General features: G+C 37.8%; 1 protein-coding gene across 1 annotated transcript in view; it reads left to right on the plus strand.

Annotated features, from left to right (window-relative positions):
• LOC107732642 (SAM and SH3 domain-containing protein 1-like) overlaps positions 1-13,399 on the plus strand; it is a 44,870-nt gene that overhangs the window by 15,282 nt on the left and 16,189 nt on the right. Inside the window, exons 3-8 of the mRNA XM_016544042.1 lie at positions 2,344-2,394; positions 2,619-2,668; positions 8,830-8,867; positions 9,159-9,245; positions 9,630-9,742; positions 10,921-11,022. Of these exons, the coding sequence (XP_016399528.1) occupies positions 2,344-2,394; positions 2,619-2,668; positions 8,830-8,867; positions 9,159-9,245; positions 9,630-9,742; positions 10,921-11,022 (441 nt within the window). The remainder of the gene's footprint in view (positions 1-2,343; positions 2,395-2,618; positions 2,669-8,829; positions 8,868-9,158; positions 9,246-9,629; positions 9,743-10,920; positions 11,023-13,399) is intronic.

The raw sequence follows: 13,399 nt of genomic DNA on the forward strand, positions 1-13,399 counted from the left end.
TTGAAGAAAAGTAGATTTTTGTTTGTATATGCTGTCAATTATAGTTCTTAGAAAAAAAAATCGGAATCTGCAAAAATCGGTATTGGCAGATCACACTAACAAAAAATCGGAAATTGGAATCGGCCAAGAAAATTGCAATCGGTGCATCTCTAGCTGGAATACTGGAATAGTGTACCCACAAAGCTTCACACACTGCGAGTGTGTATATGTGTGTGTTTCGTTTGTGTTAGAGCAGGAGGAATGGTTAGTCTGGTTCTACAAGGACACTTTCTCTAGCTGTTACTCAACCAAACGTCTCTCCTGATTGGGTAGTAGGAGCCAAGACTCTCCCCATGAGCCGACCGCATCCACCCATACAGGCGTTTTTGCTGCCAGCCTGACTGTGTGTGTCCTGCCCTGCACACTGGGACTCTGTATGAATTTGTGTAAAACACCTCATTAGCCTCCTTCAGTTTGTTTATTCCCCCAATGCTGCTGCGCCAGCCATCACGCCACATCTCTGTCTGTCTCTATATCTCTTTTTCGGACAAAATTGCTATTCCAAAACATTGCAGTGATCTATCTGCCTGCATAGGTCAACTACCTTTTAAGGCTGCATGTAGGGCTGTCGCGGTGAGGGAATTTCCCTTGCGGTAATTTTGAGTGGCTCAGTAGCATGCTAACGGTTGTGGAAGTGACTGATTTGAAAGGCTCTGCTGTGGTAGCTGCTTTATTTTGCTGTTAGATGCTTAGCTGTGTCCAGTAGAGTTTGATATTAGCATGGTTCTAAGCTAAATAACCATACACTCCAAGCACAAAAAGTGGAGCATGCAAGATTTTGGAACAAAGCTAATGACATTTCCATGAGACATTGAAGCATTTTGCCTCATTTTACTTGTCAAGGGCGTAAGTTATAACAGCTGCACGTTATAACTATAAATAAATTGAAATAACGATTTGGCTCATTGCGATTATCAATTTGCAAAGGCTGCCATTTAAAAAAATATTCACACTACATCTTTGTATATGTAAAGACACTGTTCTTGATTTTGTGTTTTCAGTTTTGCGGTGTCACAGTAAAAGATGTTACACATGAACCCAAAATAAACCACAAAATAAAAGCTTGATAGTTATTATGTTATTGTTATTTTGTTAAATACTATTTTATTTTATTTTACAGTGAAATATTACAGTAATAATAGTTCTTAATATTTTTATTTAGTAGTAGTAGTAATAGTAATAATAATATAATGAAATAATTAAAAAAATAATTTATAAATGTAAATTATAACTTTTATTAAATTTATTTAGATTAATTGTAACTTATTTATACTTTGTTTATTTGATTTATTTTAATTATAACTTTTATTAAATTTATTTAGATTAATTGTAACTTATTTATACTTTGTTTATTTGATTTATTTTAATTATAACTTTTATTAAATTTATTTAGATTAATTGTAACTTATTTATACTTTGTTTATTTGATTTATTTTAATTATAACTTTTATTAAATTTATTTAGATTAATTGTAACTTATTTATACTTTGTTTATTTGATTTATTTTAATTATAACTTTTATTAAATTTATTTAGATTAATTGTAACTTATTTATACTTTGTTTATTTGATTTATTTTAATTATAACTTTTATTAAATTTATTTAGATTAATTGTAACTTATTTATACTTTGTTTATTTGATTTATTTTAATTATAACTTTTATTAAATTTATTTAGATTAATTGTAACTTATTTATCCCAGTGGGTATGGGGCAGTTGATGCCCTGCTGCTGATGATACAGAACACAGACCCATGTGTGTGTGTGTGTTTACTTTGGCCAGTGTGTGTTCATATGGGAATAACTTACACTGTGGGCACACTGTGTGTGTGTGTGAGAGAGCGAGAGAGAGAGAGAGAGAGAGTGAATTCTTCTTTCTGTCCTGGATGGCTCCACTTTTACAGCACAACGTCTGATTTACTACTTAGAAGCTTCCGGACTTTACCAACACACCACTGAGCGCTAACTAACATAGAGGAGAAACAATAATGTACAGTATGTGGAAAATAATGTGTTTTTTAACCTTAAACCACATAAACACATTGCATTACACCAAATACACAAAATAATGTTCTTTTTAGCAACGTCATATGACCCCTTTAATGTTTTTTTGCTCTCTCGTGCAGCTGCACAGGATCAGCGGGTTCAGTGCGCCTCAGGTGATTTGTGCATAGTGGTCAGAGGGTGTGGCTTTCTTAATCACAAGACAAGCTCTTGGCATATGGGTGTGTGGCCCTACATTAGCGGCAGTGTGTGTTTGTGTGTCCTTGTTCCTAACCCTCCCTTTTTTATGTGTGTTTTTCAGGAAAAAGCAGACACCAACTTCAACTCTTCACAGCTACGCTCAGACATCGAGGTCAGTCAACCCACAATGCTGTGCATATCTGTTTTCAGACATTTGCACAGCTGCAGTCATCACCATAACTCACTGTTACAATACAACACGCTTTCATTCACAACGCCTCAGTGATAAATCAGCAGACTGCGTGCTCAGATTACACTGATTTGTGTGTCATCAGTGATTAAAATCAGTGTGTGTGTAATTGCAATAATTAACCACAGTGTTGTCTGTGTCCACAGGAATCGTTTGGCATCAGCAATGAGGTGTCCACTCCAGAGACTGAGAGAAAGTAAGAAAATCTCAATGCACTCAGTAATGTTTAGTGGCTGGTTGTGTCTTACATTTACAAAGGGAAACAAAACTAATGAACCAGATCTAGGATAGTTTTTAATATCTAAACCATCAGCTTAATGGTTTACCCAGACCTAAAGGACAGTTTGCAGGCTGTCTGAATTGAATGCGACTGCTGACCTCTCAGATATATGATCACACACATCAGATCTGCTCGAACAGCAGCCATATCACCCTGCAGCCCAAGACTGGTTGCCCACTGAAGCTAAGTAGGGTTGAGCCTGGTCAGTACCTGGATGGGAGACCTCCTGGAAAAACTAGGTTGCTGCTGGAAGAGGTGTTAGTGAGGCCAGCAGGGGGTGCTCACCCTGTGGTCTGTGTGGGTCCTAACGCCCCAGTATAGTGACGGGGACACTATACTGACAAAAAGCACCGTCTTTCGGATGAGACGTTAAACCGAGGTAACCTCCTAACCATCCCTTATCTGCTGATTGGCTTCATCACTCTGTCTCCTCTCCACCAATAAAGCTGGTGTGTGGTGGGCGTTCTGGCGCAATATGGCTGCCGTCGCATCATCCAGGTGGATGCTGCACACTGGTGGTGGTTGAGGAGATTCCCCCCTTCTATGTAAAGCGCTTTGAGTGCCCAGAAAAGCGCTATATAAATGTAAGGAATTATTATTATTGTCCATCCCCCATCTACCCCTGAGTGTATGTGTGTGTGTACGAAGGGGTGTGAATTCCTCCATTTTACTTCTTCACATCTTGGTGCTTCCAGGCTTCCTTCCTTCCGTCCATTGTTCTTAGATGTTTAAGATGAAACTCGCTCATTAGAGAGAGGAAGAAAGATATTCAGACCTAAGTGAGACCTCGTGAGTTTATAGTACACAAGGGTGTTAGTCAAGCTGACGAAATTAACTTTCTTTAGCATTATTGCTTAAATAAATCTAACACAATGACATAATCTGTGCCGACACAATTGTGTAATTGACAAAGGTCAGTTTGCTTAATTTAAAATGTATTAGTCATGTCGTGAATTTCAGAATACTAGAGTTTTTGTGAAGATGAGGATTTTAAATGAATGATGTCAGTGTACAAACAGCTCTGTGTCTCCATGCATCTTGTCCGTGTTGATGGCTTTTTCCTGTGTCGATGAACAGTCCACGTGCCATGGGAAAGATTAAATTCTACCGTTGTCATCCACACTCTCTGGAGATAAGTAGTATGCTTGGATAAATGTAAAACATATGGAGCTGACACATCTTTCATCATTTATATATCTCTGGGGTCCTATGCACATGTGGCTAGATTTGACTGGTACTCTGCTTTGTGATGCCTGTGAAACTAGCTTTGATTGACAAAAGCTAGCTTAAATTTTTCACTCAATATTGATATTTAAAAACAGTTGATTTAACTCTTTAACCTGTTTGTTTGAATGGATTGATATTGGATTGATATAATTTGTTAGTTCAACAAAAAAATGAAAATTGTCATTTTCTCACCCCTATGTTGTTCCAAAACTTTATTTTACGGAACACAAAAAAAAAATATTTTGAGGAGCACTGGAAACCAAATAACATTTTAGCCCATTGACTTTTTCAAAAACAAACAGTTTTTCAAAATAGTTTTATTTAGTCCGCTTAAATCTACTCCTGCAAGCTCATGTTCACCTGCCTTCACTTTTAAATGCATTGCCCACATCTCAAAATGCAATCAACAACTGATACATAGAATCAAGATCTGTCGATACTTCCGTTTCATTGTGATTAAGTATTATGTGAGAGCAGATTTTATTCTTTCCGCCTTGATATCTGCACAGAAGCAATATGTTAGATGTCTGCCATATCACAGTTCAAATCGTAATCATAATATTTGTCATAATCGCAATATGATTTTATGCAGCCCTATTTCATATCCTATTCTTTAGAACTGTCTGTGACATTATCAGCATAGTGCCATACCGGACAAAACAGTCTTTGCCAGACTACCCGGACTTCCTGTCTGTATGATTAGAAGAAGCTTTGGCCTCCAGAAAGGCTGTTCACGCTGAACAGCAGAGAACCCGATGACAGTGAGAGATGTGTTTTTGTGTGTGTGTGTGCGATTGTGTGTGAGTTTAGAAGCCCCTTCATTCTTATGTTGGCAGAGTCTTCCTCCAAATACATGCTACTTGGTTTGTATTTCAAATAAATTGTTCTTTTGAACTTTCTATTAATCAAAGAATATTTCTGTCATGACAACTCTCGGAGGGATTGGCATGGTAATGTACATGACAATGTTAATGTATTTGGTCTTGGCGGAATAGATCTGCTGCGCTGCTGCTGCGGCAGAGCAAATACCGAGACTTGCTACTGCCAATACATAGTAAGAAATATTGCTGCTGCAAATATAACATACATGAAATAATCCCATATAGCATACATGAATCACCTCGTAGCAGATCTATTCAGGTGGTGCTGGGAAGGTGGAGGGTTTCTGAAGCAAGCTGCACTGCTACGGCAAGCTCTAGTCATATATTTGAATGTTGAGCAGCGAACTCATTGGCTACCAATACAGGAGAGAACCAAAGAATATATCACTTGTTCCGCAAAAAATATTAAGCTATGATATAATAACACTGTTCTATAAAATGTACTACATTAATAATAAGAAATACCAAATCAGCTTTAAGTAGTTTTAACCTTCCTTTTTCTGAATTATATTCTTTCCTCATTATAGTAAGTTGGTAGAAATGTAACAGGGTAAAGAGAAAATGTACGTGTTTGAGAGTGTGGCTTTAAGGAAATCCCTCAAGCTCCATTTACCATGACCTCTAGTGAAGGTCATTTCCTGGACACTTCCTTTGCCATCTTTGTATATGTGTTTTTGTGCTCAATCATATATGTGTTCTGAACTCCAAAGCCAGGTGTAAGGAAGTAAACCAACCAATCGCAGGACACCAGGTGCACCCTGGGATAGCAGTGTTCCTCTTCATCAGCAGTTTGACTAGAGGAAAGAGGAAGTCAGACCACTCCCAGCTCTAAAAGAACAGTGAACATGCATCACTGTAGTGATGCATCACTGATGAGAACTACATGATGTTCCTCTTAATTCAGTAGTGAAAACATGTTGGCATAGTAATATGACTGATCTCACACTTTGGAAGACTAGTTCTGATAATTCTGATAACAGACATGCAAAGTCGACATAAGGTAAACTAGCTACATTCACAGCAACAGAACACAGTTGTCTGATTTAAAAAAAAAGAAGCTATATATGGTTTTGTTCATACCATTTTGTTCAGGTTGTAAAGAAAATTGACAACCATATTCCATAAACAAAGTGACTCCTTTAAATAATCAAGATTCACAACTGAATTTTGGGAGCACATTTGGTTGATACTTATGATCTAAACAAACACACTTAAAGGTATATTCTTTTCTAGGGCTGCACAAATAAATTATAAAAAAAAAAAATTATTGCGAATAGAAAAAAGCTAACTCTGAAACATGCAGCACATACTGTACATTTATGCAGCCCTATTCTTGGCAGTCTATTATCAATATTAGGGCTCTCTCTCAGGTTATTAAAATTGGTCAAACAGAGAGGTTTATGTAGTTGGAGAGGAAGTCAAAACACTAAAGTAGGTTGAATCAGATTTGTTAATTGCCTATCTGAGTGGTTGAAACCAGCAGATGCTGCCCAAAATTGTTTCAAATTGACAAAAAACTACAAATTAAATCTTCATAGATGTAGTTACTGTCTGTTACTATGGTTACAAGACATTATTCAACCCAAACAACTTCTGTTGAGTCTTTTAGTAAATGCAGTTGTCCATCCCAAACATGCCTCATATTAAATTGAAGAACAGAGTTGAATCGTGTGGAGAAAGTAAATATTTCAGAGTGAAGTGTTCTTCCCATCACATTCTCTGAATAACAATCTCAGCAAGCCAAGGATTCCTCTGTTAGGAGATAGTGGACATGACGGTTACTCGCAGTGAAGGAATGCAGCCAGCAGGGCTTATATTCTGCTAGACACACACCAGTAAAGACACAAGACACCCTGCGAAATGAAAGAAAGAAACTGACGGACTGTAACACGCTTGTATTGTATGCTGGTCACACTGTGCTCACACACATACAGCTCTGTCAATAGCAGAAATCCTGAATGGAGCCTAATTTACTGAGCTGCTCTTCAATAGAGCCTTTTTAACATGAGATGCAGTTAGCATACAAGCAGGAGACTCCCTTTGGATTCTGTGCGGGGTGAATGAGAGGTTAAACAGAGAAAGTTTGCGTTGCCATGGCAGCATAATGATATGATAATTCAGGGAGGCCTCTGTCATGCCTTGTGTCTCAAACACACACTTGGGTAAAAGAGCAGCATTGACGTCTTTATTTGTGCAGTGCAGTGGACGTCCCGAAATATGCAAGAATCTGTGTTTTTAACACAAGCACATTTTCACAGTCCTTGTAATGACATGTAACATCTGACCTGACACTAAACGCACACACACACACTGTCCTCTTGAGTGTGTGTAGATACTGATAGCTTTAGCAGTGAGAATAATGTCATAGATGTATTTGGGACACATGGACAGCAGATGAAAAGCATACACGCATGCAACCGTAATGATTTAAGCACGAGTGACTGGTAAAAACACTGTCTACCTGTGGAGAAAACCAGACTGGAGTACATAGGTGCACGCAAGTGTGTGTTAGTGTATGCTTACATGCCGGTGCCAGTGTTTACTTTAGTGCAGACTAGATTGAGATTGTTTTCTTAACCCAAGGATGAGCGAGAATCCACCACACAAATAAGAAAACCATAACACATACCCTTGCATACTTGCATTCATCTGCAGAACAAACACTCGTTTGAGGCAGAATGTTTTCTTCTCCCTCTGTGTTTTGGGTTTTGTTGACAGTCGGCTCAGTTCAGATGTTTCCTCTCACTGGCAGTTAACACATGGCCCAGTTTCACACAACATTTTACAACCGACTATATGACAAAGTCAACATGATCTATGTCACATGACCAATGGGAATGTAAACACTGGATATTTTCCCAAATGAGGATGGCATGTCCAGTTGTTCTGTATGAAAAAATATGGCTAAATATGGTTTTATTTTAATGATAGGCTGTTTATATCCATACACACACTACTGTTCGAAAGTTTTGGGTCTGTAAACAAAAATGTAACATAGCTGTTTTCAACATTAATAATAATATTGATTGATTTCTGACAAATCATGTGACGTGAAGACGGGAGCAGTGGCGACTGAAAATATAGCTATGCCATCACAGGACAAAATTGAATTTTGATATATATTAAAGCAGAAAATGTTTTTTAAAATTGAAATATTATTTCACAATATTGCTGTTTTTATTGTATTTTTTGATCAAATAAATGCAGCATTGGCGCGTGTAAGAGATGAAAACACAGACTCTAGATTGTTAAACGTGTTCATGCATTTTTTGTAATAATAAAATGTAATGAATACATTAATTGGACACAAACACACATTCCAACGAATGTATTTGTCCATCACGATTAGTTGCTCAGGTAATCCATCGACTGACTGATTTTGAAAATTAATATAGAAGAATATATTAGAAGAATATAAGAATTTCAAAGGTGATGTGTCTGTATTAGAGTAGGATGTAATTAGGCCAAATTTATTTTGTCAGCATCAATATGATATCTGAGGAGTCTTATATCTAGACTCCATAATTTAGACTCCATAATTGAGCTCTGATGTGTGTGTTAGATTTTTGTTATTTTGGTATTTTCCAAGGGCACCGTGCCTCAGAGCGAAGTGGAAATATAAACAGGCAGTGTCTGTCCTGTGGTGGCTCTTGTTCCCTTTTTCTCCCTCTCTCACTTTCTGTCTTCCTCATCTTGTTTTTGCTGCATCTCCAGAGCGTCTCATCTGTGCCCTGTGAGCCTCAGGAGCCTGACATGTGCTCTGTGAACAGCACCACACTGCCCTCTACTGCCTCAAATCATAGAAATTTCTATACATTTGGTTAACACAAATCCACCTGCCACTTGTACATACATATATCCTGTCAGTAGGAGATAAGGCTATATATGAGAAATGTTATGTTCAGTGCTGAAAAATTGAAGTGTTGTATTAAACGTCCTAATTCCATTCTTTTCTATGTTTTTCATCAGAATTGCTCTGCACAAATCCAGCTCTGAAGATGGATCAGGTTTGTGTTTCATTATGAAAACTATTATTATGATAATCTTTTGATGGTTTTGAGGAAATTTTATTGGAATTATTTGGTTTTATACCAGTCTGAAATGTTCTGGTGACAGGGTTTTCTGTAAACACTAAACGTCTGTTTTGTAGATGGGCAAATTTATAGATGATAGATAATAGACGTAGAGTCAGTTCTTTTTATAAAGCATTAAATGTAGGTATTTCGAAGTGTATGTTTGTACAGTTGTACAGTTAATGAGTTTGATGGTCCTGATGGCTTTCTCCTCTCCACATACAGGAAAATGGGACAACAAGAAGAAAAACAAATCCTTCTGGCAGAATTTTCGAAAGTCACAGAAAGGGGTCACAAGGCAAACATCAAAAGGTAATGAAAACAAACTCACTCCTCCCTTTATAACGCTCCGCTCACTTGTTTTTATTGTTCAGAGACACCATATGAGAGAAAAGATGGGCCACTCATAGGAATGTGAATGGAAGAAAAAATAACTTTAATATTGTGACTTTAATTACATCTTTCACTTAAATAGCCAATTCATTTTTTATACTGTTTGTTTACTCTAGAATGAGTAAAACTGGACCAGTTTTTTATTTTTCCTACAAAAAATGAATTTATGGCACCACTGTGGTCAGATATTATTGCTGAGTTCAAAATGACAATTGACAATATGATGACCACTGAATGAACTAACTTGGCCTAAAGAGGCCTTCCCTTGTTCTTGTTGCTCACCTTTGACCTTTGACCCTTCAGGAGAGGACATTGGCTATGTGGCCAGTGAGATCACTATGAGTGATGAAGAACGGATCCAGCTAATGATGATGGTGAAAGAAAAGATGATCACAGTGGAGGAGGCGCTGGCACGGGTAAACACACCCCATCATCCCCAAAAAATAACGCTAATGGGCTTTCCTGGCTTACTTTCATGTTTACTAACCTTACTTACCTAGACTGATGCCCCCTGCGCCTTCCTTCCTCCAAATGCACATACACACACTTGCATACATATAAATACATGCGTACTGACCCTGCATCTGAGAGCTGCAGTAGATTTCTTGTTTTGTTGAGATGAAGGAGGTGTCTAATTTCTGACGTAGGGTTAGCAGGGATTGGTTGGATAGGTTTCTTCTGTTCTTTTTCACTGTTTAGGTGTGTTGGGTTATAGTAGGTCTCTTTTTTCCTCTGTCATTTTGTTTTGAGAACATGATAATGATTAATTATCATCTGATAATGAACCTAATGGATGATTGTAGAATGTGGCTTTCTTCTCTCCACAAGGCTGACATTGATTCCGTTAACCAACTGGGTTTTCTACATTTCTTTAAAGTCTCTTCTGCTTCAGTTTTTTTCTCCTTTGGCCTTGTAGTTGATTTATGTAATGAGTGGTCTGACTGGATCTAAAGTTTGAATCAATGCTAAGCCTTTGTGGATAGTTGCCATCATCATACATGCTGTAAGCATGCATGAACATGTGTTTGTCCTCTTGTGTTTGTTTAAATGCAAATGAATGCAAATGTATTTTTTTCCAAATTAATGTTGCTTTACTTGTTCTGTGTTCTTTGTCTTTTTGTGGTATGTTTCTTTGTGTGTCCAAGAACGTCATGCATCCTTTTTGTTTATTTATCTAATTTTTAAAGAGTTTTAGATGGACTAGTCTAGTGGTGCATAGTGTAGCATGAAAATGGACCCAGGATCAGCCAATGACAGCCATTACTCCAGTTTTCAGTGTCATGCGATCCTTCAGAAATCATTCCAATGTTTTCTGACATTCAGAAACCCAAACTTTTGAATAGTAGTTTATATAAACACAAAAAATGTATACATAAAAAAAAATCTCAGATTGAATGGACATGACGTTTCTGTTTGTCCCTGTGTCTGTCTTTTTTCATGTATTTTGCTGGTGACTGGTGAAAGCTTTGTGTGTTTGTGTGCGTGTCTTTACATGGTTATATGAGGTGTTCTCTGACTCTATTTCTGTAACAGATAGGGTGTGTGAGTGTAAGGGCGAGGGGGGCGGCTCTCTTTGACCTCTTGTTCTCCATAGTTAAAGGAATATGAGAGGAACAGACAGTTGAGCAGCAGTACAGACACAGCAGAGTGGACTGATGGATCCAGTCCCACTGTTAACCTCTCCTCCGTCTGCAATGTAAGTACTTTACTAAACCACCCAGACTGTAGACCTGAGTGTATATAGGGCGTGGTTACAACATAACCTCATTCAGTCACATCAAAGTTTATTTTCCCCCAGCAGTAAGTGTTAGTAATGTCTCTCACTGTACTGACTGATGTCTTGTGTGTGTGTCTATAGAGTTAAATCTCTGCAGACCACACTAGTGACATTGTGGTTTATAAACTCAGGCAGTGGCAGTCCTTACGTCAACCCAGTTCATCCCCTTGCTAAAACCACACTGAACGCACTTTCATTTGTTAGAAACTGTAGGACTCTTAAAGCTTTGTACGTACCGTACATTAAATGTGCACTCAGTATTTGTTTATGCTGATAGTCTATGATACATAGTGGCATTATAGTATCATGCTTCAGTTTCTGATTTCACTGTGAAAATGTGCAAATCGTTGTCAGTCATGAGTATTATTAGGCTGGTCATATGATCTGAACGTGGCTTTTATTAGGTTACTAATATGACTGGAGTCGTCATATCATCTCATGTACATACTTTTTACAGTACGATTCATTTCTGTTGAGGTGAAACACTTTAAATGAGTAATTTACTGAGTGCACTATAAATTCTAAATCAATACAAGCAGTGATCTGAAAGCTGATATGTCATACGTGTTTGAATGGAGACAATGATGTTGTAATGCCTCAGTTGTAATGAGCATCTGGCACTGGCGGCTCACTGTAAAACCTCTAGTGTTGATGTAATTTCTACTTGGCATGAGGAGCTGGCACACTAAACATCCCCTGGTGATGAGGTCATAATGTGCGTCTTAACTGAAGAGTGATATGTGGCCATTTCTGCCTCCTGGCCTTTTCTTCTGCTTTGAGAACAACAGTTGGATATGTCACACTACTTTGGCTCTAGGTTCTATTACAAGAGCATGCTTTGTGTAGACTGTATATACAGTATGTGCCTGTGCACAGGGCCGTCCCAAGCATTGCATGAAGGGGTTCTCGGTTAAAGCCTTGAAAGGTTTGGTAACAGTGGATTTAGTTTGCCCTCTTGGAGAAATAAGCTGCCAGTACACAAATATACACATAGTTATCATGGAAACTCCGAGCAGCTTTCAGCCTCTGGAAGTAAACATACACCTCCTTTTCTAATGGTCAACAGCTAAGCTGTTTTTGCAATGCTTTTTGATGTTAACAAACCACAGCACTGCTTCGCTCAGCGCTTAAAGCTACAGAATGACTCACTCCGCCCAGCAAAGCCTTGTGTCCGCTGAGAGGAGTCACTGTCCGTCCAACGCTTTCTGTGCATCTTTGTTGTTTGTGTGTGTGGTCAGTGTCATTTTATGTCCAAAAGGATTAAATTGGGGGAAATTGAAGACCCGTTTTTAACTGACTTCTGATAATGGATTTGAAGAGAATGATAAAAACTGCTGTTGTGGGTGAAGCTCTTGTAAAGAAAGAAAAAAAAATTGTCTTTATGATAATGCATCTATATAAATAAATATGTATTAATTCTTCACAAAATAAAATTATATATATATATATTAGTGGTGTCAAAATTTGCACGTTAACGCAGGCGATTAATTTTTTTCAGTTTAACGCGTTAAAAATATTTAACGCAATTAACGCAGGGGCGGGGCTAGGGTTGGCCACCCCACTCACAAGTGCTGCTTCTGTCACTTTTCTCTTGACAAGAAGTGCATTTATTCAGTCGCAGAACGACTGAGAACGGAAGACGTTTCAGACACGCGCTCCACTTCACTTCAGCGCCAGGCGTGAGTCAAACGAGCGTGGAAACGGTACTGTGCTCGCAGTGCGTGCTCTTTAATTGCACGCACAAAGGCGCCGGCGCGCGCTGTAGCCTGTATCCTTTCATATCAAACCGCAAAATAAACTACGTGCATGTCGTGGTCAGTTAAGTCATGAATAATTTTAATTAATAATAATAATTTTATAGAGAAATCAGTATTGGTATCATTGATACTGGCCTTTAGTCATAAAAAAATATGCTATTAAACAACTATAAAAAAATATAATGTCTTTATGTGTAAGAAAAGGTAAAAACTTTGAGAGAAAATATGATGCGTGTCAGATCCGCTGCAGCAGCTCTTAAAGAAATAACAGCCAAAACAAACTAATAACCAGCTGCTGTGATGTCTATTAATCAAAGGACAAAGAAAAAAAAGAGGAAAAAAGAACTTTTGTAGCTTTAAGGATTCATCTATATTTAATTTAGAATTTAGTGTTTGATAACTTCAATTTCACTTTCTGTATATTTCTGCTGAAGGGCACAGGTAAATACATAGACTGTAAAAAAAAAAAGATGGACGACACGTCTCCTATTCCTTCCACTATAGAAAAGTGAAGCCAAAGCATCTCAGTATGGCCGCTG

This window comes from Sinocyclocheilus rhinocerous, unplaced genomic scaffold (genome assembly GCF_001515625.1).
Source record: "Sinocyclocheilus rhinocerous isolate Xijiao unplaced genomic scaffold, SAMN03320098_v1.1 scaffold1542, whole genome shotgun sequence".
Lineage (NCBI taxonomy): Eukaryota > Metazoa > Chordata > Actinopteri > Cypriniformes > Cyprinidae > Sinocyclocheilus > Sinocyclocheilus rhinocerous.